The following is a 27908-nucleotide window of genomic DNA, read 5'->3' on the forward strand; positions in this document are numbered from 1 at the left end:
CATCAGCATCACCTTTTGAAGAGCAATAAATATTGAACTTACAATGACACCTAGAGCAGTAAACAGAAATCAATAAACTGTGGTTTATGCCAGTGTTTATGCTTCATGTGAGTCTTTTCTCACCCTTCATCTAATCCTTTTAGCTGTTGTTTCAAACTGCTAATTACATATTTGTTCAAGACTACAGTCCATTTGATCTTCCAGATGACAGTAAACTGCAGGTCAGTAGTTTTGAGTGATTCACACTATCATAATTGTTCAAGCATTTCATAGTTTGAACACAATCCTAATTCCCCATCAAATATTAAATGCATTCTATTAGTCACCACCCACTAGACAGCTTTCTAGCTGGCTTTAAACTGTACACTATATCTTTATATCACCCAGGGTTAGACAAAGAAAGCCAATAATTAGCCACATTTTCATTGCATTACAGTTAACAGACTGAAGCAAAACTATGAAAATAAAGACAAGGAAGAGACAAACCTATATTAGCCAAGATACACTGAAATCAATTTGGAAACAAAGAAAGGGTTAAGATTTCAAGTGCTCAAGAGAAGCATGCCTTTAAAATCAATGTCCTTATTAACTAGAATGAGTTGTATTTTCATCTGATGTCTGCGCGCTAGGGAGATTAAAACACAGGAAGTGTCCTTGACATGATTATTTGTACTAGGCCACCACATTCAAGCAGCGCCATCACGACTTAATCTTATTGGTTATAATTCCGGTATTCAAACGGAGATCCTAGTATTACTCAGCTATTATAGACTGAAAAGTATTCATACAAATAAGTTTCCTTCTGGATAGATATGATTGTCCCCAAAAGGAAAAGAAAATTGGTCTATGTATATCATTGCCAGCCAATCTGGGGGAGAGGAAAAGGAGAGGCTGGCAGATAAGGGAAACTGGGAATGCTCATGAAGGAGAGATGTGAGAGGAGGTGAAGCTGAGCGTAATACCAAGAGGAGATATAGGATTGAAAGGCATAGAATCTGTACAGGTAGAGTTGAAGAAAAAGACCCTGATGGGTGTTATGTATAGGCCTCCTAGCAGTAGTCAGGATGTGAAGTAGAAAAGGCAGGTATTAAAGGTACTATTGCAATAATCATGGAAGACTTCAATATGCAGATGGACTGGGAAACTCAGGGTGGTAGCTGATCCCAAGAAAAGGAATTTGTGGAATGTCTACAAAATGGTTTTTTGGAGCAGCTTGTGGTAGCATCCATTAGGGAACAGATAAGTTTGGATTTGGTGATAAGTAATGAGGCAGACTTAATTAGGGAGTTAAAGGTGAAGGAAGCCCTGGGGGGTAGTGACCATAGTATGATAGAATTCACCTTGCAGTTTGAGACGGAGAAGCTGGAATCAGATTTAATGGTATTACAATTGAGTAAAGGTAGCTACAAAGACATGAAGGAGGAGCTGGCCAGAGTTAATTGGAAGGGGAGCCTAGCTGGGAAGATGTAGCAGCAACTGCAGGGGTTGCTGGGTTAATTTAGGATGCACTGCAGAAATTCATCCCAAAGAAGAAGACACATACTAAGGAGAGGATGAGGTAACCCATGGTTGACAAGGGAAATCAGGCACAGTATAAAAGCAAAAGCACACAATGTGGTGAAGATTAGTAGAAAACTAGTGGATTGGGAAACCTTCAGAAACTAACAGAGGACAACTAAAAAGTGAGAAGATGAAATGGGGGTAAGCCAGCTAGTAATTTAAAGATGATTGCTAGAGTTTTTTGGATATATAAAAAGTAAGAGATAGGCAAGAGTGAACAGTGGTCCACTGGAAAATGAGGCTGGAGAAGTAGTAACGAGAAACAAATGATGGAGGAATGGAATAGTCCTTTTCATCAGTTTTCACGAGTGAAGACATCAGTAGCACACCATGACTTCAAGTCAAATCAGGTGGCAGAGGTGAGTGTAGTGGTCCTCACTAAAGGAGAAGCTGAAAAAGTGTGAGGAAGCTGAAAGGGATGAAGATGGACTGGATGGACTACATCCCATGGTTCTGAAGGAGATAGAGGAGGAGATTGTACAGGCATTAGTGGTAATCTTTCAGCAATGATTGGAGTCAGAGAGACCAGAGGACTGGAAAATGGCTAACAATTTAAGGAGGGTGGGAATCAGAAGACAGGAAATTATAGATTTGTTAGCTTGACCTCAATCATTGGTCAGGTTTAGAGTCCATCATTAAAGAAGAGATTGTGAAGTATTTGAAAGTGTATGGTAAAATAGGACTGAGTCAGCATGGCTTCATCAAGAGAATGTCATTATTGTCAAATCCATCAGAAGTCTTTGAGGAGATAATGAGCAAGTTGAAAAAGGAAAGCTGGTGGATGTGATCTATTTGGATTACCAGAAGACTTTGACACAGGGTCACACAGGAGGCTGCTAAATAAGAGCCCACAGTGTTACGGAAAGATACTGGAATGGATAATGGACTGGCTGATTGGCAGGAGAGAGGGACAAAGGGGTAGGATGACAGGTAGTGATAAGTGGATTTTTGCAGTGGTCAATGTTGGGACCACAACCATTCAGTTATACATTACTGATCTAGATGATAGAATTGAAGGCATGTTGCTAAGTTTCCAGATGACACAAAGATAAATGAAGCAGCAGGTAGTGTTGAGGGGGTGCGAAGGCTGGAGAGTCTGGACAGGCTATGAGACTGGCAAAGATGTAGCAGATGGAACACAATATGGGAAAATCTGAGATAATGCACTTTGGTAAGGAGGAGAGAGGTGTGGGCTATCTTCTAAATGGGGAAATGCTTTGGGAATTTGAACATTAAGGGACTGAGGAGTCCTAGTTCAAGATTCTCTTAAGGTTACCATGCAGGTTCACATGGTGGTGAGGAAGGCAAATGCAATGTTAAGGCAAGAACACAACAGCAGACGTGTATTGTTCAGGCTGTATTAGTCTCTGATCAGACCATATTTGAAATATTGTGAGCAGTTTTGGGCACCATATGTAAGGAGAGGTGTGCTGGCATTTGAAGGGGTGCAGAGAAGGTTCACAAAAATGATCCCAGGGATGTGGGCTTGTCATATGAAGAGCTTTTGAGGATTCTGGGGGGTCTGTACTTTTGAGTTTAGAAGGATGCAGGGGATTGGATTGAAACTTACAGAATACTGAGAGCCCTAAATAGAGTGGACGTCGGAAAAATGTTTCTGCTGGTAGGACAGACTAGGACCCGAAGTGAAGGGATGACCCTTTAGAACAGAGGTAATGAGGAATTTATTCAGGCAGGTGGTGAGGCATCTGTGGAACTCTCTGTCACAGAAGGTTGTGGAGGCCTACTCAGAGATAGATTGATATATATATTTAAGATCGAGATAGATTGATTTTTGATCAGTAAAGGGGTCAAAGGTTATGGGGAGAAGGCAGGAAAATGGGGTTGAAAAGTGTATCAGCCATGCTTGAATGAGACAGGCAGTGAGCGCACACAAGAGTCAGGCAGTAAGCATGAAAGGGGTGCGTGCGAGATGCAGTAAGCGACAGAGAGAGGATGCACATGAGAGGCAGTAAGTCGGGGTGGGGTGGGGGTGAGTGGGTGACAGACCGCGAGCAGGCACTAGGCAGTAAGCGAGAGTGCGAGAGACAGTAAACGCGAGAAGGGACATGAGTTGGAGTGGGCAAGACAGTGAGTAGGCAAGACAGTAAGTTGGCGAGAGAGAGAAACATTAAGCTAGAGAGCATGAGACACAGTAAGCGAGTGAGAGCAAGTGAGTGAGAGAGCAAGAGACAATAAGCAAACGAATGTGTGAACGGGCACATGATCGAACGTGAGGGCAAGTGATCGTTGAACTGAATTAGCTTTGTCGCATGTACTCGATTGAATGCAGTGAAAAGTTTTACGAGTTGCCACTTTTGGCACCATCTTAGGTACAAGGTATCTAGGTACAGATTCTTCAGTACAAGTTCTTAGGGGAAAAAATTAAGATAAAGAAATAAAAAAAGTCCAGCATTACAGATCGTAGCAATAAATGAGAAAGTAGAGAAATCAAAATATAAGAGAAAGAGAGACAGAAATTTACACACGAAATTGAACACATACGGAAGATATTGCCAAAGTGCATTCAGACAGCTCATTTTAGCATAAATTTTATATTTTATAACAAATCAGATCTGAAATTGCAGTCATTGGCAAGGCATGCTTAGCAACAGTGATGCAAATAATACAAGAAAATAATTTTCCAATGATAGTACTCACTATTCCAAAGATTCTTCCAGTAAAATATTTATTCAAGGACAGGAAAAACTAGCTATAGGAATGGAGTGTTCATTGCCTGGCATAACAAATGCAAAGTACTAAAGTCACCAATATCCAAATTCAAGGGAACTATGCAGCAACCTTAATGATGCAATAAAAGTCAAATTTATAATACACTCACTTAGTTGTATTTAAAAACGTATTTCATTCCAGAAAATTCTTAGCATGAACTTCCAAGTCTCCTATTCTGTTTTGAAAAACAAACCATTGTTGAATATTCCAGAAAAGAGATACACTCAGTTGAAGCATTCCACTTTGCACTTAAGAATCTCAAATTTGAAATACAGCTATATCACTGTGGCATACACTCAGTACTGACTGTACTCACCCAGGCCAAACTTGCAAAACTCAGAACTGTGATTGCTCAGAATAAATCCAAATGTACTAAGAATTTCTCTAACAGCCAATTGAATCAGTAGGGCTCATGATGTGGCTTATGTATGCTTGCTGAGTCTATGTATATTCATATTCAGGGGCCTGTTTTCTGGAGGAAAAAAAACCTTGTCCAGGTATAGCTTTAAAATAGAAATATAGAAGATGGGAGCAGAAATAGACCATTCAGCACTTTGAGCCTTTTCTGCCATTCAACATGATCATGGCTGATCAAGCTTAATAATCTAATCCCACCCTAAATCACATCTCTTGATCCCTTTCGCCTCAACAGCTATCCACGTTTCTTTTGAAAACAAAATGTTTTGGCCTCAATCACTTTGTGGCAGTGAAATCCACAGGTTCACTACTCTCTGGGTGAAGAAATTTCTTCTCATCTCAACCCTAAAAGGTTACCCCTTATGCTTTAATTATGATGCCTGGTTCTGGACTCCCCGACAAAACTGCACACAATATTCCAGGTGTGGCCTCACCAATGCCCTGTATTTTGCAGGAAGACATTCTTGAACCTGTATTCAAATCCTGTTTCTAAGGTGGCCAACTGTAGTCTGCCTTTGTTACTACCTGCTGCATGTCTGCACTTACTTTCGGTGACTGGTACACAAGGATACGGAGGTCTCATTGAATATTCCCTTCATTCAATTTACAGCTATTTAAATAAGCATTTGCCTTATTACTTTTACAACCAAAGTTGATAACCTTACATTTGTCCACATTATACTGCATCAGCCATACATTTGCCCTGTCTCAATCGCAATGCAACACTCTTACATCCTCCTCACAGCTCACCCTTCTACCTAGCTTTGTCTCATCTGTAAATTTAGTTTTGTTGAATTAAACAAAAACATGCAAGACAATAGGTCTCCATGGCACAGTCTTGACCAATCTAAACCATCTTGCCAAACAATTAGTTCCCTTTATCGGTCCTGATGAGTTAAAGTTTCAGCAGCATGTTATTTTTCCTCAGTAATATTCAAATTCTGAAACATGAAGCATAGTTGCTTGAACTGTATTCTTCACATTTGGAAATGTACATCACTCCATGGACTGGAAGCTATGTAACAGAAATATTGCAATGATTCCTAAGGCCAATCGCCTGTAATGCAGGTGGCAGACTGGAATTAACCACTTGGAAGCAGGTCAGTTTCTCTCATGCAATTAAATACGGTTTTCAGTTTATTACATTTGCTTGCATAAGGAAGAAAGAATCTTGTGGTGGGGAAATCAAGAAGTTCATGTGCCTGCCATTTACTTAAAGGGGTCAAAGGTCCTGCTGATATATTTAAAGGGCAGCCAGGCAGACCTTAATTCCTTTCAATGCTAGCTCTTGGACTCAAGCTCTTGCAATGTATACCTGCAGCCAAACATTTTGGTCCTTCCACTCTTCCCATCAGCCTCTTAGTCTTCAAATACCATAGGGAAAGATAGTGAAACTGGTCACTCTAAGCACTTATTGACATATTTTACAAAAAGGGAATAGAAACTCACTAAAGGGATATTAACAGTATCCATATTGTGATTATTTTGATAAATAGTTTGGACAGGATGTATAGGTGATTTGCCAGAAAAGAACCATGGGATTAGGTTTGTGGAGAGATAAAAAAAATGGGATGGTACACCATAGAATAGGGAAGGAGAATGGGGATTTGATAGAAGGTTTTCAAAACGATTACATATTTTGATGGAGTAGCTGAAAAGAAACAATTTCCATGAGCAGAAAATTTGATAATCAGAGAACTTTGATTTATCATAACTGGCAAAGTAGCCAGAAAGTAAATGAGAATTTTTTTATATAGCCATTTATTAACTTGGAATGTATTTGATAACAATCTGAAAAGATTGAGGAAGCTGGTTCAGTACTATTCAAAAGGACTTTTACTTGAAAGGAGAAATTTGCAGAGTGATGAGCAAAGTACATGAGTGTGGGACTAATTAGATAGCAATTTAATTGCACAAATTAATAGCCTCTTTCCTGTGCTGTATGATTCTATACTTCTGCTTAGAGATGCCAAAGAAATGTGTCTAGAATTTAAAAGGCACTGTAGTACCTCCACATGATCTTCAGCCCCAGCTAAAAAGTCAAGAACGGTGGGCAACCTGCCCACAATACTATCAGCTACCCAAAGCCAAGTAATGCTTGGAGGGGCACTAATTTGCTTAAAAAGCTTGCCTATATCTCGGAAGGAAATTTCACCATAGAACCTGGCGAATTTCACTATCAATAGCCAGTTCTAGGAGTATGGTCTGTTGGTGAGAGAGGAAAAAAGCCTCAGTAGGCCCAGAGGAGTTAGAATCAGAATCACTACATGGTGGAAGCAGGCCATTTGGCCCATCAAGTCCACACAGACCCATTCTCCTACCCTATTACTCTGTATTTGTCCCGGACTAATGCACCTAGCCTATACATCCCTGAACACGATGGGGCAATTTAGCATGGCCAATTCACGTAACCTGCACATCTTTGGTCAGTGGGAGGAAGCAGGAGCACCTGGAGAAAACCCACACAGACAGGGGGAGAATGTGCAAACTCCACACAAATAAACAGCTGTTCAAGGGTGGAATTGAACCTGGGTCCTTGACACTGAGGCAGCAGTGCTAACCACTGAGTTTTTCCTTTACTTTGCCCAACACGAACCTATGCAGATAAATCTGCCTCCCCTGCATAGCAGAAGAGTTCCCCAACTCTATCGTCCCCTGTAAAGTTTGAGACAGGTTAGAGGCAGAGGGGTGATGGGAAAACTACATATGCATTTATAAGCCTCCCTCACCGCAGTGTAACTCGAAGTCTAGCCCATAGTAAACTATCCCTGTTCCTCATGTTAAACTGAAGACTGGACTGTGATAAAGGACACAGCTTATGCTTTCCTCACTCATCAGCACTCACTAAAGATTACGATTGTCCACCTCGGTGTTTTCATGTCACTGGTTACAGGTTCTGAGGGACCTAGCATGACCCAATTCTAGAGACAGAACTCTGTCCACACATTTGGCAGGATTCGAGGTGGTGGGATTGATCCTTGGCCTTGAGATCACTGGTATTCCTTTTTCAGGCTACTTTTCCATACTTCTATGATGATGGGTGTTCACAAAAAATTGTGTCTTTTCATACAGGAGGTTCCTCCAAGTCAGTTTCTTCTAATGAAATTGAACGCCTCCATTTTGACAACTTGTGAAGGACATCTCTTAATGCAGGAATGCTGTTGCAAAGTAGCAGACAGAGACCCTAACAAAAGGTTGATCCAGTTCCAGTGGCAAGGCAATGTCGATGACTGTGGATGCCCATACTGCTGCAGCTTTCGTTCACTGTTGCAGGGGTTGATATTATAAGATATCTTCCACCTGACATGCCATTGAGGACTTGTTTGGATTGTGTGCTGTCTGGTTCCTCCCTTCCAACCTTACAGTCATGGCTGAACCTAAATTTAAACATTGGCAGTAACCAAAATCCAGCTAGCTAAAACAGGAAATAATCTAAGTGTATGGGTTACAACTTTTAAAGGACTGTAAAAGTTTGTAAAATCAAAAAGGAGCACAGCAAAACAAGAATAATTTTAGTGTTCCAAGCTTTTATTTTGATAATGCTGAATGTATGCTTTAATGCTCAAATAATAGTGTTTTTAAAAATTCAACATTGTTTATATTTGGTGCAATTTTGCTTCAAGTTAATTGGCCAAATTGAGTTGAAGAGATGTAATCAGATTTACTGGAATGCACAATCCAGGCAGTACTATAAATTAAGTAATTTGTTCAGCATGATGGTATGTCTAAACTCTTTGCTATTGCTGTTTCAGAGATATTTCATTGAAAACTTTCAAGTTAGTATTTGTCCAGAAAGCTGCTGATTGTGGCCAATTAGTACCACTGAGTGAGTTATCCCATTAAAACTGTGTCAATTTCTCAACTAAAGAGGGGCAATACTTGCCCCAGGGGAGTCAATAAGAGTGCTGGTTCTGGGATGAAAGGCTTGCCCTATGATAACAGATTAAGTAGGCCTATATTCCCCTAGAGTTTAGATCCTCTTTTGTTCTTCTAAATGAAACAGGGCAGAACTTTCTATTCCCTGAAGGAACATGGCTAATGGCACAATAGTTGAGAACATATGGAGAAAAGGAATAAAAAGAAATATCAGAGTCTCTATGTTGGGAAACAATTTCCTGATTTTTCTCTTAAGCTTTAAACGATGATTTTAGAATTTTACTATTAAGCAATGACCACCTATTTCCATGCAATTGGAATTCATGAACCCAATCCACCTCATATATGCCACTTTAAATTCTCACCTTCCCCAAGAAACTAGATAGCACCAGTTCCCAACATGAAACAGTGGTAACCTGGCAGCTGCAGTTTACTGCTTATTTGCCCAGGCCTTCATCTAACTGTATTCACCACAACATCCCTGTATGGTTCATGGACACTGTCCTTCTCCACCCTTCATCCATGCAAGTCAGTATTAATAGATGACCAGCCCCACCACATCATCATGCCTGGTTTTAGTCCAACTCTCACCACTTCTGTTCTTCAGGAGTTTGGGGACATCTATGACTGGTACATTTCTACCTGTTTCATTTCCATGCTAGAGCACACATGTATATCTCATACAGTACATTTACACAGAATGTCTCTTATAGTGCTTAACTTCATTTCTTAGCATTCACTCACTTTACCTTATTTGAAGGCAGCCATCCTCTGTGGTTTGCAGCACCTTTTAGCACACAGGTTTCTCAATACCACGTTACAGGCTGTCAGCTACTGTGGCTTGATGTACTGGCAACTTGTATGCTTTAACAAAACTGCCGAAAATCAAAGGGATGCAGTTGCATGGGATTCAAAGGGAATTACAATCCAACAGCAGCTAATGCGACAGTCAAGAAGGTTATCTGTTTTCAATCTAGCGGGTGGCCATAGTCAGTCACTTTGTCCTATTAGAGCTCAGGAATTTATGCCTTTGCAGCGAGAACTGCGCCATGGTTGGCCCTACAAGTCAAGTGCACCCAATTCAGACATTACAGGTATATCCCTTGGAGTGCTGCGCAGACATTACTTTGGGAGCTCGGGCTGTTCTCTCAAGATGATTCAGGAGGCTGGGGGAAATGGGAAACGAACTGGTAGATGGATTTCATTTGACAGACTTGCTGATGGAATGTTTGCAGTGAAAGGAGGTAATTCAAAGCTAGAAGAGTGGCAACTCAGAGCATAGGAGGGGGTGGGTAATCTGGGAGGTAGGGTTTTCACAAGTCACTATTAGTCTGACCTCTAAATAAAAAGCACTTTTGGCCAACAAAAGCTTGGCAGTTCACAAAGCCATGCTCTGGGGCTAAACTGGGAACATGAACAGTTATATGAAGGGAGATGAAAAGAAATGGAAAAGAACTGAAACAGTAGGGACACAGGCAGCAAAAGGAAGTGAAAGGTGGGATCATTGTTCTTCTCAGGTGAACCTGCAAGTCACTCAAAAGACAAAATTGAAACTTCCCAGTCTTCAATCCAAAGTCAACTGTACAATAATGATAAAAAATGGCTACCACTGCAAGCAGCGTGGTGGAATAAGTTACTCTTTTTTCCTTCAGAAGTAGGGTAAAACTGATTGAACTTGAGGCTCCAAAGGTAAATCGAATTAATCATACATCTACTGATTCAATAATGCTACCCATCTGGCATCAAATTGCATTCATTAGATCATTCATGTACAAGGATGCATCCAAGTGATTACCTCAAGCAATCATGGCCATTACATTGTTTGCACTAAATGCCTCCTTGTCATGTCACCTAAGCAAATGTAATCAGGTAAGCTAACTTAAAAAGTAGTACCTAGGTTTGGTGTTTCTGAAACAGATTTATAGCTATACTAGAAAACAATGCTTCAGAGCTGCCACCTTCGTACTGTAAATATGCTTGCAAGGGTGCCTCTTTTTGGTGGGGATGGCTATCACAGTATCTTACTGCTAGAGGTTTTCTCCCCAATGTAGCATGAACACTTTGGTTGTCCAACATATACTTGGATAGAGTTTCATAACTCTCAGTTCCTTGAGGCTTGATATGACCTCCTTGCAAAACTTCAATGGCAGAGTGTTAGGGCATCACAATTGTGATTGATGTGATGGCTCAACACTACCAATGGTGTTTTCTTTCTGACATTCCTCACAGATTCTCTGCCATTTGGCATGGACATTGCATTTAAAGCAACATCACAAGGCCACCAACCATGGCAGTTGCAAAGACAATATCAAAGGGAGCAACTTCAATGCCAATAGCAAGTCCAGCAGTAACAGTACACTCTGATGGCTGCTATACACAGTCTTCAGAAGCAGCAACAGGTGAAGATTCCCCAAAGAGGAGGAGGATAAGGATATGACCTTGCTACCATTTTCTGGTTAATTAAACCAGTATAGAATGTTATTGTGAATAGCCAATGCTGAAACAAGCCTTGCACTCAGAAGGACTGGCTGATCATCCAGTGATCGCCAAGGCTACAGGTGCCCTGAAGTTTTGCAATGACTTGTTTAAAAGTGTAACTGGGAACTCGTCTGGAATATCCTAATGCTTGACCAAAAATGGATTTAGGATGTAATGAATGCTATTTTATCCAGATCACAGCTGAATACATTCATTCCTATGCTAAGAACAGTCAAACAGTCCGCAACAATGGACTTCTTCATTAATCTCTGGCATTCCTCAGGTACAGGGCTTGATAGACTGCACTCATTTTGCACCTTACCATCAAACTACAGAGTTTGTCGACAAAAAAAAAGGCTTCTGCCTCAATGTTCAAATTATATTGCCACGGATGCCATATTTTAGACGTCTGCATTTGATATCTTGGGAGGTGCCGAAGTACATACTTTTGTTGTTTTTATTTATTCATAGAATGTAGGCATCACTGGCCCATACCAAGTTGACTTTGAAAAGGTGCTGAGCATTCTTTGTGAACTGCAAACTAGACAGCTCTCAGGTTCCCATTTCCTTCCAAGGTCCTCAGCTCACGCAGGCTAGGCTGCTTGGAGGCCAGGGTTACCCACTTTTACAAAAAAAACTCAGATTGATACAGAACAAAGATACAAGGCTGCCCATGCTTACACCATCGTCAGAGTGGGACAGACTGTAGGCCTCATTAATGAGTTTGAAGTTTTGATGTCTGGATTTCTCTAGTAGGGCCTGACAGTATAACTTGAAAAGATCACGCTACATTGTGACATGTGGCTTCCATCACAACTGGAGGTGAAAAAACAGGAATATCCTTTCCCTGTCACTACATCCAAATGCAGTACCAACTTCTGCAACTGAAGTAGAGGGAGTCTGCTCTATATTTCACTCTGTAGTTTTGGAAGACTTGAATAATTTTCTGAAGGCATTTGGTCCTCAAAAGCCCAGGCCTAATTAGACAGCATCCTTCCCAGATAAGATTCACTATCCTCTGCTGGAACTGATGGAGGTTTTGGTATCTCAGGCAGGAGTAGATGGTACCTCTTGAGTTTTCCAAGATAAAGCTTCCAATGATCTTGTGTGTGGCTTTTACTCCCTAGAATGTCTGTTGGCATCACCCTGTCTCCCAGAGAGGAAGGATCACCTGAATGAGGTTTAAAGCCCTTGTCCCACTTTCACCTTGGCAGTGATACCTTGTCAGCACCTACAGCTAGAATGATGGCGTGCAGGTCTGTGCACATATCTGGCAGACACAGAATGCACTAGATTTGGCTCTTCATGGCATTATCCATGGAGAAAGTCAGATGCAAAGCTGAAGCCAGCACTTTACTGCTAAGATGATCAGATCCTCCTTCTTTCAACACAATTTACTAAATGCTCCTGTTGAACCTACCTGTTTTATTTTGCCTCTAAGCATATTTATAAAGTAATTAATTGTCAAAACCATGGAATCATCATCTGCAGGGGACCCAGCAGGTGTCAGGTCTCCTGCAACCCTCAATGTCCGAGGCTGGGGTGTTTCTTCCTCAACAACCTATGGAGATGTTAGTGATGTGCTCACCAGATTATGCTAGAGTCTAATCTAGAAAATTTACCTACCAAGGTGAATGTCTTAAATAATGGAGTGCGCAGTGGAAAGCCTTACCAGTGAATCCTCATTGTTCAGTGACTTCCTTTTTCAAGGTGAAGTTGAGGATCTCTGGTGTTGAACAGGGAATTAGCTGTGCCAGAGGGAATAAAATCTTTTACAGGTTATAAATTAGCTTTGGTGGCATTCGGAGAGTAGTACAGTTTTCTGCACTGGGGTCCATTGTGGTCACCTCATCCCCACATGAGCAGTTGCACTCTTCTCTGGTTAGTTCTTCTATGGCATGGCAGATTTTCAGCCTGGCGTGGTGATCTCTCAGCTCAGTGTGGCTTCAGTGTGGACTTCTGGTTTCGAGGCGATTCCCCAAACTGCAGTCCCATCGTGGCTAAGCACTTACAAAAGACTGTATTGTCTGAACTTTCAGCTTTATTTTCTACTTAAAAATTAAGGTCTAATTAAGTTGTGTAAGTTTTGACCTTACTTTGTATGTTTTACACAAAATACAATTATTACAATGTTTGACTTTTAACTTTGTTCTTTCTTTCTATCTTGTTCATAAGATTCCGTACCTAGGTACTTGCACCCAAGATGGCATCAAGTATGGCAACATCGTACACACTTTTCACTGGACCCCTGTACTTTTGTACAGGAGTAAGTGACAGTAAAATCAAATCAAAATAAATCAAGTATTTTCTCTTACTGCATTACGTCCATCCTCCTCCATATGATGGAATTAGATAGAAGACAGAATCAGTTAGTGGTGATGCATGCAGAAGGAGAGATAGTGAGGTATCTCCAGTGAATAAATAAGAAGCACAGAAGACAGAAGGGCTAGTATGCCAGAAGTAGGTAGGAGAGCAGAGTTGAGTGGAGCTGAAGCACAGAATAGTGAGTATTGTCGTCTAGAAGCCTTGATGGAGAGACAGAGTTAAAATGAGTGGTAGTCTTCTAAATGAAAGTTGGCAGAGAGAAACTAGTGACAGATCCCCTTGCAGAGTGCAGAGGACCATTAACTTTCATCCTGCACAGCTGTGCATCCTATTTTAGTTAGAACACAGCACTGACCGAAAATGCTACCTCAGTCCAGGCTGGATGGATCTGGCAGCGTGGCTGCCTTTGCAGATTTGCAGGATACAACTTGTCCTCCTTTCCATCATCTCATCCAGGTCCCTGCTGGGGAACTGGGGGCTAACCTGCTTTTCTGGGACATGTGCTGTGTGATGCAGCACCATAAAATAAAGAGCAGTTCTTGCAAAGTCTAAGGATGTATGGAATCTAAGCTTCAGAATATGGGGCCAGCGGTGTGAACACCGAATGCTTCCAACAGCGGTGAGTACTTCTTCCTCTCCTGCCACATGATTGCACAAGAAGAATGCTGGAGAATCTAGATGCATAACCATTGAGATACAGAGCAGAATATTGTACGAATAGTTGCTCTGAGCCATGGCAGACAAGGTACCAGAAATCTTACTCAAGGAAACAATAATTCAAGCTTGAACAAAAAAAAATCAGCCCATGTAATTCAAGGAACGTAGCACAATACATGCTGAGAAATGTTTACGCTGGCTGGGAAGTGTAGAACACAGTGGAGCTCAGCCATCGAAATACACAAAGAAATTTCTGCACTGCAACATTTGAATCTTGGAATTTTCTCAGAGAGCTGTGGATACTCAGTTGTCAAGTGTGCTTAAGACTGAGGTGAATAGAATTTGCATCACATTAATTACTTCAACAATACTTTTAGGTTTAATAATAACATAGCTCTGTTTGCTCTACAGTGACCAGAAGTATATACTTTAAAAGCTAGGGGAAAAAGAAAATCTTGAAGATCTGACTCTATTTTCAAGCTACTCCAATAATAAATGAACATTTGGCCTTCTCTTTGAAGTACCGGCAGAGGATCTTTTACATCCAGCTAAGGGGCTTCAAGTTTCATGTCTCAATGAAAGACAGCACCTCTGACAATGTAGCACACTCACCAGTGCAGCATTAGATTGTCCACTTGACATTTGTGTTTAAGTCTTGAATTTGGATTTGAACTCTCAAGCTTGTGACTCATTAAAATTAATTCTACCCATTGAGCCATTGCTGAGAAAGCTTTTATAATCCTCCTACAAATTGCCATGGGACATTTTATGTTAAAAAGTGCTATATAAATGCATCTATTGTTAAAGATGATAGAGCATACCACAATTATAGTGCCCTTCTGAATGTGGCTTTATTATTTCAAGAACTGGTTTATCAATTAATTATAAAGCAGGCATATAGAATGTGGTGGTGAGGGCGGTCTTTTGGACTGGAGGCCTCTGATGGGTTCACTTTTGTTTGTTATTTATATAAACACAATTTGGATGAGACCATATGAGGCATGGTTAGTAAACTTGCAAACAGCACCAATATTGGTGGTATAGTGAAAATGAAGAAGGTTATCTAAGATTACAAAGAGATTTTGATCAATTGTTTCAATGGACTGAGGAATGGTAGAGAGAGTTTAATTTGGATAAATGCAAGGTATAAAATTTTGGTTAAACAAACATGCTCAGGGCTTATACAATTAGGGCCCTGGGTACTGTTGTAGAACAGAGATGTAGGGATTCAGATACATAATTCTTTGAAATTTGCATCACATGTACACAGGGTGGTTAAGGTGGCAATTAGCATGCTTGCCTTCCTTGCTCAGACCTTTAAGTATAGGAGTTGGAATGTTACGTTAAGGTAATGCAGGACATTGGAGAGGCCTCTTCTGAAGTACTGTGTGTAGTTCTGGTCACCCTGTTATAGGAAGGATATTAAATGGACAAGATTCAGAAAAAAAAATCAGTAGGATGTTGCCTGGAATGGAGGGTTTAAGTTATAAAATTAGACTGATTAGATAGAATAAGATTTTTCAACTGGAGTGTGCGAGGTTGAGGTTTATAAAATCATGAGCGGCATAGACATGGTGACAAGCAAAGGGCTATTCCCTAAGGTGAGGGCATATTTTTATGGTGAGAGGATAAAGATTTAGAAAGAACATGAAGGACATCTTTTCTTTTAAACACAGAGTGGTTAATGTGTGGAATGAACTGCCAGAGGAAGCGGTGGATTCTGGTACAGTTTCAACATATCCCATTTGGAGAAATACATGAGGAGGTTTGGAGGGGTATGAGCCAAATGCAGATAGGTGGGGCTATTTTAGTTTGGGAACATGGTCAGTCTGGATTAGTTGGACCAAAGGTCAGTTTTCACGCTAAATGACTGGATATTCATTATTGATTCAATTAATCTGAATATTGCTGGTCTATACAGAGAGGGAGTTTTGCAGTCATCAGTCTTTTAATGAAGTATGATTGCTATGATAACTGGCTCACAAATGTTTGAGCTTTCCTATAAATAACAATCCTCCCAACATCAGGAACAAACATGAAGCAAATGATACCTTATGTATTTTGCTGTCAACAACAGTTCTATCACTGAAAGCAAACAGGTTGGTGCTTCTGTGGGAGAGTGCACTGTACAAATGGTGAAATATCAGTATTTGTTAAAGCAGCATAAATATTTCATATTGGAGAATTGTTGTTAAATAATGGTTAAATAATGCTTACATCCCACTCAATTAAGTTGAAGCAACTGGCAGTTTCAGTCCCACTAGCCTGTGTGCATCAATCTTTGATTAGAGTAACTACTGCATTTATGCATGAAATTGTTTATATTTGGAGCTGCTGTACAAATTCACTTGTAATAATTCGGACAATTTCTATAGGTATTATAGTAGTTCAAATGTTAGCCTTTCACATTCCATCCATTACAAATTAGGCACCATCTAAAAACTCGCTTGCCACTTTCCAAACTTTTACCATTAAGCTGTTGTGTCTTCATTACCATGCAAGTTAAACAACATGTTCTAACAGTTAATTCTTATTCTTGCTTTCAAACCCCATTCTTGGCCTTGTCTGTCCATTTTTAATAAGCTCAAGGCACTATAACCCTCCAATATAGCACAATCCTCAAATTCTGACTTCTAAGTGAATATTCTCAACTTAAACTTCTTCACAATTGATGGTCACAACAGTGATAATACAATTAACAGGCAAGGCATTAAAGCAAAGGCAAACTGATTAAATACCTCACGAACATATAAAGGAAGACTTCCTGCAAAATAAAGGGAGACTTCCATCAGTATGTCTGATATTTCCCATAACTGGAAAAGGGATGGAGTGTATAATCTCCACTCAATGATATTTTAATTTAATAAGTTTCCTTTGTTTTTGTTTTAATGTGGTATAATTTTAAATGGCGATCATTAGTTTATTTTCTTTTATTAGTCAATAAATACTCAAAAGGGTATAAAGAGAGACTTCTGGGACATCAGGTGTTGTTAGGGAAAAGGCAGCCACTTGAAATATGGCAATCTAAAATTAAAATATTGGCATATGGTTTCTGAGTTCAACTAATTATGGGCGGCACAATGGCTCAGTGGTTAGCACTGCTGCCTCACAGGGACCTGGGTTCAATTCCAGCCTTGGGCGACTGTCTGTGTGGAGTTTGCACATTCACCTCGTGTCTGCGTTGGTTTCCTCTGGGTGCTCCAGTTTCTTCCCACAGTCCAAAGAGGTGCAGGTCAGGTGAATTAGCCATCCTAAATTGCCCATAGTGTTAGGTGCATTAGTCGGTCTAAACACATGGCAGGGGAATGGGTCTGGGTGGGTTACTCTTTGGAGGGTTGGTGTGGACTTGTTGGACTGAAGGGCAATTGTAGGACATCTAAGCTAAATTCAAAAAGTCAATAATCCCTCTCTAAATCATTGTCTTTCCAGGTGGCATTTCTTCACTATGCATTCTGCAAAACCTCTTTGATCAAGCTTTTGGTCACTGCCTAATTAGCTCCTCGAATGTCTTGGTGTCACATCTTGTTTTTAACACCCTGTGCAGTGTCTTGGGATGTTTTAGTACACTGACGTTGCGATGTAAATACACGTAATAACATATTTAGCCTACACAAATTTGTTTTGAGTTTACACAGTGAGCTAATTTCAGAGAACCAGTACAAAAACAACTGCACAAGCTGGAATAATTTAGCTTCTTTGAATCCTCCCTATATTATTCTTAATTCATAACATCAATATGAAAACAACAGTCAGAGTCTATCATATACAAGAGTAGCACTGTATTTTATCTGGTAAATTACAGCCAACACCTATTTCCACACTGGCTTGATGCTTTTGTAGTAATCCATGATTTACAAACTTAGTTACTATTTTAACTTCGTAAAACTTTAAAGCAGCACAAAAACTGCATATCTGATATTTCTAACAACTGATCCTCAAATTACCTGTTGCTAGAAATCACTGGTCTCTCCTCATGATATCATCTGAAGCAAAACTCAGCTTGTCAAGATCTTCACTACTGGTATTAGAAACAAGACTTCAGTTAAAGCACAGTTAAAATCACAACACCAGGTTATAGTCCAGGTTTAGTTGGAAGCACTAGCTTTCAGAGCTCTGCTCCTTCATCTGCAGGTTCATCACAACCACCTGATGAAAGAGCTACGCTCCGAAAGCTAGTGCTTCCAAATAAACCTGTTGGACTACAACCTGGTGGTGTTGTGAGATTTTTAACTTCATACACCCTAGTCCAACACCAGCACCTCCAAATCATTACTAAGGCACAATATCCTAATAAAATGCAAACTAAATGGGTCTTGAATTATTTTCACTGGTGCCAAAGAATTGGACAATTCTAAAAGCATAATCCTAGTCAGTTTGGTAAGAAAGTTTTCAGAAACAACAATTTGGGACAAAATTAATAATTACTTGGACTAATGCAGGTCTATTGAGGGAAGTCAGCATGGATTTAAGGGCAAATTGCATTCAACTAATGTGCTTGAGTTTTTAAAAAAATAAACAGTACAGAAACAGACCCTTTGGTCCAACCCATCTGCGCTGACCAGAAATCCTGATCTGATCCAGTTCCATTTGCCAGCATTTGGCCCATATCCCTCTAAAAACTTCCTATACACATTCAGATGCTTTTTAAACGTTTAATTATATCAGCTTCCACCACTTCCTCTGACAGCTCATTCCACACACGCGCTACCTTGTGTGCAAAAACATTACCCCTCAGTTCCTTTTTAAATCTTTCCCCTCTCAACTTAAACGTATGCCCTCTCGTTTTGGACTCCCCACCCTAGGAAAAACACCTTGGCTATTTACCCTATTTATTCTCATGATCTTACAAATCTCTAAGGTCACACCTCAGCCTCTGAGACTTCATGGAAAAAAAGACCCAGCCTATTCAGCCTTTCCCTATATCTCAGACACTCCAGTCCCAGCAACATCCTTTCAAGTTTAACATCTTTCTTATAGCAGGGAGACCGAAACTGAATGCTGTATTCTAAAAGGACTGATTAGTGATAGTCAATATGGGGCTGTGTGCGGAAAATCATCTTTCACTAACTTGATTGAGTTTTTTTGAAGGTGGGACAAAGAAGATTGAAGGAGGCAGATCAGTAAATGTTATCTATATGGATTTCAGCAAAGCGTTCAACAAGGTTTCACATGGTAGACCGGTTAGTAAGGTTGGATCACATAGGATCCAGTGGAGCTAGGCATTTGGATACAAAATTGGCTTGAGGTTAGGAGACAAAGGGTAATGGTAGACTGTTGCTTTTCAGATTGAATGCTTACGACGAGCAGTGTGCAAAGATTGGTGCTGGGTCCCCTGCTTTTCATTACTGGTATAAACGACTTGGATGTGATTAGAGGTGGTCTGATTAGCAAGTTTACAGATGGCACCAAAGTGGTGCAGTGGACAATAAAGAAGATTATCTCAGTAAATGCTGTGATGAGATAGCAGGGGTTAGATCAGAATAATACAGTCAAACTGGTGTAAATGAATGCTTAAGAAACATTTGACAAAGTATAAAAGATGCGTGAGAAAGTTAAAGCCGATGGAATAAAAGATGGTACCTTCATGGATATGAAATTGGTGGAATAGCAAAAAAAAAAGACAGTTGTGATAAATAGTTTTATTGGATTGAAGGAAAGCTGGTGGTGGGATTCCCCAGAGGTTGGTGCTAGGACCATTGCTTTTCCTGATGTATATTAAAATTTATGAAAAACTTTTGGTAAACAGGCAATTTATTGTAAATAATACAAAACCTGGAAATAGTGTGAACTTTCAAGATAAGTGCAGAAAAGGACATAGGTTGAAATAGGCAGAAAATAACAAAGAAATTTAATGCCAAGAAATATGAAATGATTTACTTTGGGAGGAACAATGGCTAGAGACAACATAAAATAAAGCATACAGTTCTAAAGGAGATACAAAAGTAGAGGGAGCTGTGGGTATGTGTACATAAATTATTGAAATGGTAGGTCAGTTTAATGTTAAAAAAACACAGCTTCTGGGCTTTATATATCAGCAAACAGTGCAAACACAAGTTATAATAAACCTGTATAAAATATTATTTTAGACTCAGAGTACTGCATTCAGTTCTGGGCATCAGAAAGGAAGGATGTGAAATCTTGAAATAAGGTACAGAAAATAATCATTGGAATGGTCCTGGTGTGAGGAACTTCAGTTATGTCAATCGATTGGAGAAGCTGGAGCTGTTCTCCTTGGAGGAGATTTGAAAGAGGCATTCAAAATTAACAGAGGTCAGGATTAGCGCTGATAAAGAAAAATTGTTATCAATGGGTGAAACAAAATCCAATGGGCAATTTAAGACAGCTGACAAAAGAAACAATGGCAACAGGAGGATAAGCGTTAAGCAGCAAGTGATTTAGATCTAGAATGCAATGCGTGAATGTATTGTGGTGGCAGGCTTAATCATAACTATTGTTATGAAGTTAAAGGCATACACCGTACCTTTAAGAGAGAGAGGGAATGGTGTTCTGCATTGAGAGCTTACATGTGCAGACTCAGTGTATTGGAATATTGGAATATGTAATATTTGGCTGTGAAATAGATACCGGAGTTGGTTGATGTTTTGACAATTTGAATTTAACCAGTTTAAATTATGCCGAGAGACCGCGCGAGAGAGAGCGAGCGCACGAGCGAGGAGAGAGAGAGAGCACGCGCGAGGAGAGAGAGAGAGAGAGAGCACGCGCGAGGAGAGAGAGCGAGAGCGAGAGGACGACAGCCACTATATGGTTTTGAAATAAAGTTGATGTCATTTTAATAAGTATTTTATTGGAACATTATATTGTTATAGAGTTGGAGGCAGGTAGTAAGCAGTTGAGAGAAAGGGAGGCTTAGAGTTGTGAATAGTTATTATTTAATGCTCATTTTTAGAGTTAAAGAATAAATTCATTTTCTCTTTAATTAGCACAATTTGGGAGTTCTTTGTCACTTATTTAACAGATTAAAAGGCGAAGTGAGCTTTTCTGGGTATTTGGTTTAATTAACAGAAGGATTCACTACCATGTCATAATACTATCAAAGGAAGAGAATTTGCAGGGCTACAGGAAAAAGTGGGCGAGTGACATTGTGTGTGGTCGCAAAGTGCCAGTTGAATGGCTTAACAGTTCAATGATTTTGGATAACTGTTGTTGAAAACCTGTTTGTGAAAGGTGGAAATACACGAGTGTGTGCTCGAATTCCACCCATATAACGTTTCATGGACAATTTCAGAGAGATATTGCTGAGGGTCAGTTAATATGCCTCTTATCTATTTGACCAGAATTGGAATATAAAATTAGAAACATACTTCATTTGAAGATGCAGACCACACACACCTTTGCTTCACTGGAGCTAACTAATAAACTTAGAGGCCAAAAGGATCCATGAAACAGGATGAACCAACTTCTAAATATATTCTATGTTTCCTTGAGGTAGCAAATTGGAAACTTGCATCAATATTGTAACTATTTGTATGTAGTATCCTTAAAAGAATAAGCATAATCCGTAATGATTGACTGTACACTGGGAACTGTGCTTCCAGATTGATGCCTCTTTTCATGCTGTTCAATTTCATTGAAGTTATGGTGCTAGACTGTCATAATAATGGGATATGCCGTGACCCAAATTGTGCCATTCAATACCTAGGAATGAAACAGAATACCTACCACACTTGAGATGAATAGTTTTCTGCTGGAGACAGGTTTGTTGGATACATTTGAGTCATAGATTCAGAATGATAATGTTATGAAGATGTTTAGAATAAACTACATGGTACCTTTCCAAATACTTTTCAACATTTGCTAAATTTTTAAAAGGTATATTGCGTATTCATTTTTTACTTTTTCCTATGTGTTTCTTCTCTTCATCCAGAATCCAGTATTTCATTATTTGAAATTGTAATTACAAAAATATATTGTAATGCAAAACAATGTCTCACTATCGTGAAATGGAACTTGGAACCGCAGATCAAATTTAATCGAAACAGGATTGCTAATTCAGAAGTAGAAACTGCATTAAATTTAGAATTACAATTATTAAACTCCGCCATGATGCATTTTAAATAATTCTTAAAGTTTAGAGAGTAAAATGCAAATGCAAATAAGGTTGTGCTGGAGACAAACCAAATGACTGGAACAACATGGAATTAAAAAAAGAGGCAGCTCGAAAAGCCCAGCAGGTCCAGCTGCAGCTGTGAAGCAAGATTGGTATAAATCCCCTAATTTCTAAGCCTGGGAACTGATAATGTGCATATGGATTTGTTGTATTAGTTTTCACAAAAGGCCTGGTGAAAGTAGTCAACAACTGTCAAATATGAACAGAGATACATGCTATTAAATACTTTTCATTGAGAGCTGCCAATGTGACATCAGCCACCTTAAACTCTCTGCTCCCCTCACCTACTCTAACCTCCCCCACCCCCCGTACTTGTTGCACCCGTTCCTTCAAGTCCAATCCTCACCTTTTCAAACCTGACAATAAGGGTGATGCAGTTGTCATCTGGCAGAAGTTGAGCATCAACTCCTAGACACTTCCTCCAATCTCCCACTGGAGCATGACTTCCCCTATCAGGCTACAGTTTTCAGGGTTGTCACGATCTCATCTTCTCTAAAGACTTCTTTTCCACAGTTTCCCACTTCAGACTCCAAATCTGCATAGCCCTCTCTTACCTTCTTCCCACAGTGCACAAACAGGATTGCCCCACCAGACCAAATTGTTTCAACCTCTTCCGGCTTATTTCTTTCTATCTAGACTTTATTCCTTTTTTTTAAGATTAGATTACTTAGTGTGGAAACATGCCCTTCGGCCCAACAGGCCCACACAGCCCCTCCGAAGAGTAACCCACCCAGATCCATTCCCCTACATTTACCCCTTCACCTAACACTATGGGTAATTTTTTTTTAGCATGGCCAATTCACCTAACCTGCACATTTTTGGACTGTGGGAGGAAACCGAAGCACCTGGAGGAAACTCATGCAGACATGAGGAGAATGTGCAAACTCCACACAGACAGTTGCCTGAGGCGGGAATTGAACCCGTGAGGCAGCAGTGCTAACCACTGTGCCACCGTGCTGCCCACTTTTTTGGTCAGTCACTTGCTTCTTCTATCATGATTCTGCAGTTTATATCGGTTCCAGAATTTCCAGTTTTCTGGTTCTAGCTGCCTCCCCTTCACTATGATGTGAAGATGCCAGTCTTTGACTGGGGTGGACAAAGTCAGAAATCGCACGATACCAGGTTACAGAGACTAACAGGTTTATTTGAAATCACAAGCTTTCAAAGTGGAGCCCCTTTGTTAGGTGAAGTGAAAGGGAAGCACACAGAACACTGAATTTATGGGCAGAGAGGTCAAAAGGCCACATAAATGGCGAGTGGAGTGTCAAATAACAATTATTTGCAGGTGACCACAAGTGTTAGATGGTGTGAGTAAAGTTTTTGGATTAGTGGTGCTGGAAGAGCATAGCAGTTCAGGCAGCATCCGAGGAGCAGCAAAATCGATGTTTTGGGCAAAAGCCCTTCATCAGGAAGGTGTGAGTAAAGTGTCAATAGCTGAATAACAAGTGAAGGGATTACTGATAATGTGACTAAATGAGGCAGAGATATAACTACAAAAAAAATTAAAAATAAGGTTGCGCTGGAGACAAACCAAATGACTGGAACAACATGGAATAAAAAAGAGGCAGCTCGAAAAGCCCAGCAGGTCCAGCTGCAGCTGTGAAGCAAAAAGGAAGAATCACCTGACTAGAAACATTAACTGATTTTTCTTCGCAAATGTTGCCAGATCTGCTGAATCCCCCGCCCCCCAAACCTTGCCCATGCTCCTTATTTACTCCTTATCCGCAGTTCTTTCAGTTTTTACTTGACTGGAATAACACAATGGGTATTAGAGGAATTCTACGGACACCTAAAGATTTTGAAGGATGCCCTTATAAGACTGGGATATCGTGCTCGACTCATGATTATCAATTCTGACATGCCCCAACGAAAAGCCGCAGTGACCTCTCAGAAGACAGATACAGGATGCAACCAATAGACTACCCTTCGTTGTCCAGTACTTCCCTGGAGTGAAGAGACGATGCCACATTCTTCGCAGTCTTCAACATGTCAGTCATCGATGATGATGAGCAGCTTGTCCAAGATCATCCCTACACCTTCACATTTTGCTTTCCAACAACTGCTAAATCTTAAACAGACCATCATTCGCAGCAGACTACCCAGCCTCAGGACAACGTTGACCACAACATTGGCCAAGGCAACCTCTGCAAGACATTGAAATGAATACTACCATCATATGTGGGAACATCACCCATCATGCATATGGCAGATGCTCATGTGACTTGGCCAATGTTGTCTATCTCATACGCTGCAGGCAAAGATGCCCTGAGGCATGATATATTGGTGAGACCATGCAGACACTACAACATCGGATGAACGGACACTGCACAACAGTTGCCAGACAAGAATGTTTCCTCCCACTCAGGTAACACTTCAGCGGTCAAGGCCATTCAGCTTCTGATCTTCGGGTAAGCATCTCCAAGGCGGCCTTCAAGATACACAACAACACAGAGTTGCCAAGCAGAAATGGATAGCCAGGTTCCATATCCATGAAGACAGCCTCAACTATGACCCTGAAATTATGTCATATTACACATGACTTCACCACATGGTTCTGCGTTTGTAAAATCTTCCTTACTTTCTGTTTTGACACCATCACCTTGATAAATTGTTATAATCTCTCTTATTTAATTAGCTTGTACAGTTTTGGATGATTTATTATTTTGGTTAGACCCTCAGCATGCGACTCTTTTACCTATCATGTTATTCAGTCAAATAAAAACCAAACGAACTGCGGATGCTGTAAGTCAGGAGCAAGGGGAGGGCTCAGTGGTCTGGCAGCATCAGAGAAGAAAATCAGAGTTAATGTTTCAGGTCTGGTGACCTTTCCTCTGGTTTTTCTTCAGATGCTGCTGGATCTGCCGGGCCTTTCCAGTAGCTTCTGTTTTCATGCCAGGTTATTCTAGTCATTTGGTTTGTCTCCAGTACCACCTTACTTTTAATTTTTAGTATATCCCTCTGCCTCATTTAGTCTGATGATAGGTCATCCCTTTGCTTGTTATTCAGTTGTTGACACTTTACTCTAATTGTCTAACACTCTTGGTCACCTACAGAGACTTGTTATTTGACACTCCACTCACACCATTTGTATGATCTTTTGATCTCTCTGCCCTTGATCTCAACTGCCCATAAATTCTGTGTGCTTCCCTCTCACTTTACCTGGTGAAGGGGCTATGCTCCAAAAACTTGTGATTTCAAATAAACCTGTTGGTCTATAACGTTGTGTCATGTGACTTCTGACTTTGTCCTCTTCACTATGGATGTGCAATCCCTTTACATGCCCATTCCCCATCTGGGTGGTCTGAAGGCTCTGCTTTTTCCTTGTAAACAGGCCTGCACAGCCCCCATCCATCACCACTCTCCTACATTTGGCCGAGCTTGTTCTCACTTTGAGCAACTTTTCCTTTCAATCAACTCATTTTCATTAAGTCAAAGGTGTGGCCGTTGCTACCCACATGGGTTGCAGCTATGCCTGGTCTCTTTGTGCATATGTGAAACATTTCTGCTTCAGTACAGTTCAAGCTTCACCCACAACTCTCTCTCTGATACTTGATGTCTTTGCTGCTGCTCCCTGCTCTCATCTGGAATTGTAAAAATTCATTAGCTTTGCTTTAAACTTACATCCTTTACCTTATCCATCTGAGACTTTTCCTTTTTTTAAAAACTTAGATTCCCTACAGTATGGAAACAGGCCCTTCGGCCCAACAAGTCCGCACTGACCCTCTGAAGAGTAACTCACCCAGACCCATTCCCTTACCCTATATTTACGCCTGACTAATGCACCTAACACCAACGGCAATTTAGCATGACCAATTCACTTGACCTGTGCATCTTTGGATTGTGGGAGGAAATCAGAGCACCCGGGAGGAAACCCACGCAGACACGGGGAGAATGTGCAAACTCCACACAGACAGTTGCCTGAGGTGGTAATCAAACCCAGCTCCCTGAGAGGCAGCAGTTCTAACCACTGAGCCACCGTGCTGCCCCTTGATTTCACTGTTTCTATTTCTAAAAATAAACTGTCCACTAATATCCATTATAAGCCCACAAGTGGCCTCCTCACTGCACAGATTCGATTCCATTCTGCTAGATTTTTTGTGTTGTCTCTATTCCAACAATGCCACCTTTCACCAAACTTTCTCCAACATGACCTTTATTCTCAACTGAGGATTGTCGCCCACATCCCCATTGTGACTGGCAGAGCCTTCAACCAACTCAACTTCCGCTCTTCTGCCCTCACCACACCCCCCTCCTCTTTCCCAGAACAACGTCCCCCTTATCCTTTCTTCCCACTCATTAGCCTTCACATTCAAAAGACCATTCTCTGTCCAATTCTGCCACCTCCAGCAGGATGCCAAACAAATCTTCATCTCCCTGACACTGTCTGAATTTTACAGGGACCATTCCTTCCGTCCACTCTTACCTTACTCCTAGCACTTCTCATTCCCCCATGGCACCTTCCTGTGCAATCACTGAAGGTGTAACAACAGCCCATTCATGTTCTCCCTCCTCACCTTCCAGGTGAATCAGCATTTTACTTTTATTCCTTTCAATAAAGTCCATTTCATTGGCACCACCAAATGCTTACTGGGGGGGGACTGCTTTGCAAAACACCTTTACTCTGTCTCTAAGGATGCCCTCTATCTTCCAGTTGCTTGCCATTTCAATAAACAATCTTGCTCTCATGCTAACAGTGCAGCAGACCCAGTCAAAAATGTTCCAATGAGGCACAACACAAGTTTGAGGAACAAACCAGCCATCTACCAGTGGGGTTAACTCATGCACTTTAACAATACAGTTACTGAAAGATACATTACCTGGGTGCAGGTGTCACGTCTGGTCCTTGTTCCAATGGCCTGGTGTAAGATGTTGGAAACCAACCCCTCCTGTATAGGAAGCAAAAATAAAAGTTTAAATCAACTCCAACATTAATATTCTGCTGTGTTATTGACAGGTTTGATATTATTATGAACAATTTAAAAATGTTTCTGAAAGAACTTAAAGAGTTTATTCACCATCTGACAATGTTGTCATTTAAATGCACGATACAGCATTTCAAAGCAAAACTGCTCTCCAAATCCACCAAGTAAAAAAAATTCATTTACATTTCAGCATGCTTGGATCAGGCCTGGCTTGCCCAATTTAAAACAGTCCATGGATTTACAGAGATAGTTTACAAAGCTCCTGTCTTGCTGGAATTGTACAGGACTTTGGCAAGACATCACCTGGAGTAGTGTGTCCCATTTTGGTGTCCTTAACTGAGGAAGGAATGTTCTGGCTATGAAGGGAGCGCCATAAAGGTTTATCAGACTGATTCCTGGGAAGGCAGGACTGATATATTGTTAGAAACTAGTTCTGTCAGGACTATTTTTACAGAAGTTTAGAAGAATGAGACAGGATCTCAAATGTATAAAATTCTCACAGCACAAGATGTTCCTAATGACCAGGGAGTCCAGAACCAGTCGCCAAAGTTTAAGGAATTTGGTAGGCCATTTAGGACTGAGACAAGGGGAAATTTCTTCAAAGAGTGGCGAGCCCATGGAATTACCACAGAAAGCAGTTGAGGCCAAAACATATTTTCAATAAAGGAGTTAGACATGGTTCTCGGGGCTAACGCAATCAAAAGAGTAAAGGGAGAGAGTGGAACAGGATACAGTGTTGGATGATTAGCCATGATCTTATTGAATTGCAGATGAGCCTTGAAGGCCAAATGGCTTACTTCTGCTTCTATTTTCTA

At 40.6% G+C, this 27908-nt stretch overlaps 1 protein-coding gene across 1 annotated transcript in view; it reads right to left on the reverse strand.

The window, feature by feature from the left end:
- The window catches only part of baiap2l1a (BAR/IMD domain containing adaptor protein 2 like 1a), a 149636-nt gene that overhangs the window by 26563 nt on the left and 95165 nt on the right, over positions 1 to 27908 (reverse strand). Inside the window, exon 11 of the mRNA XM_072559825.1 lies at positions 26989 to 27057. Coding sequence (XP_072415926.1) covers positions 26989 to 27057 — 69 coding nt within the window. The remainder of the gene's footprint in view (positions 1 to 26988; positions 27058 to 27908) is intronic.

This window comes from Chiloscyllium punctatum, chromosome 40 (genome assembly GCF_047496795.1).
Source record: "Chiloscyllium punctatum isolate Juve2018m chromosome 40, sChiPun1.3, whole genome shotgun sequence".
Taxonomy (NCBI): domain Eukaryota; kingdom Metazoa; phylum Chordata; class Chondrichthyes; order Orectolobiformes; family Hemiscylliidae; genus Chiloscyllium; species Chiloscyllium punctatum.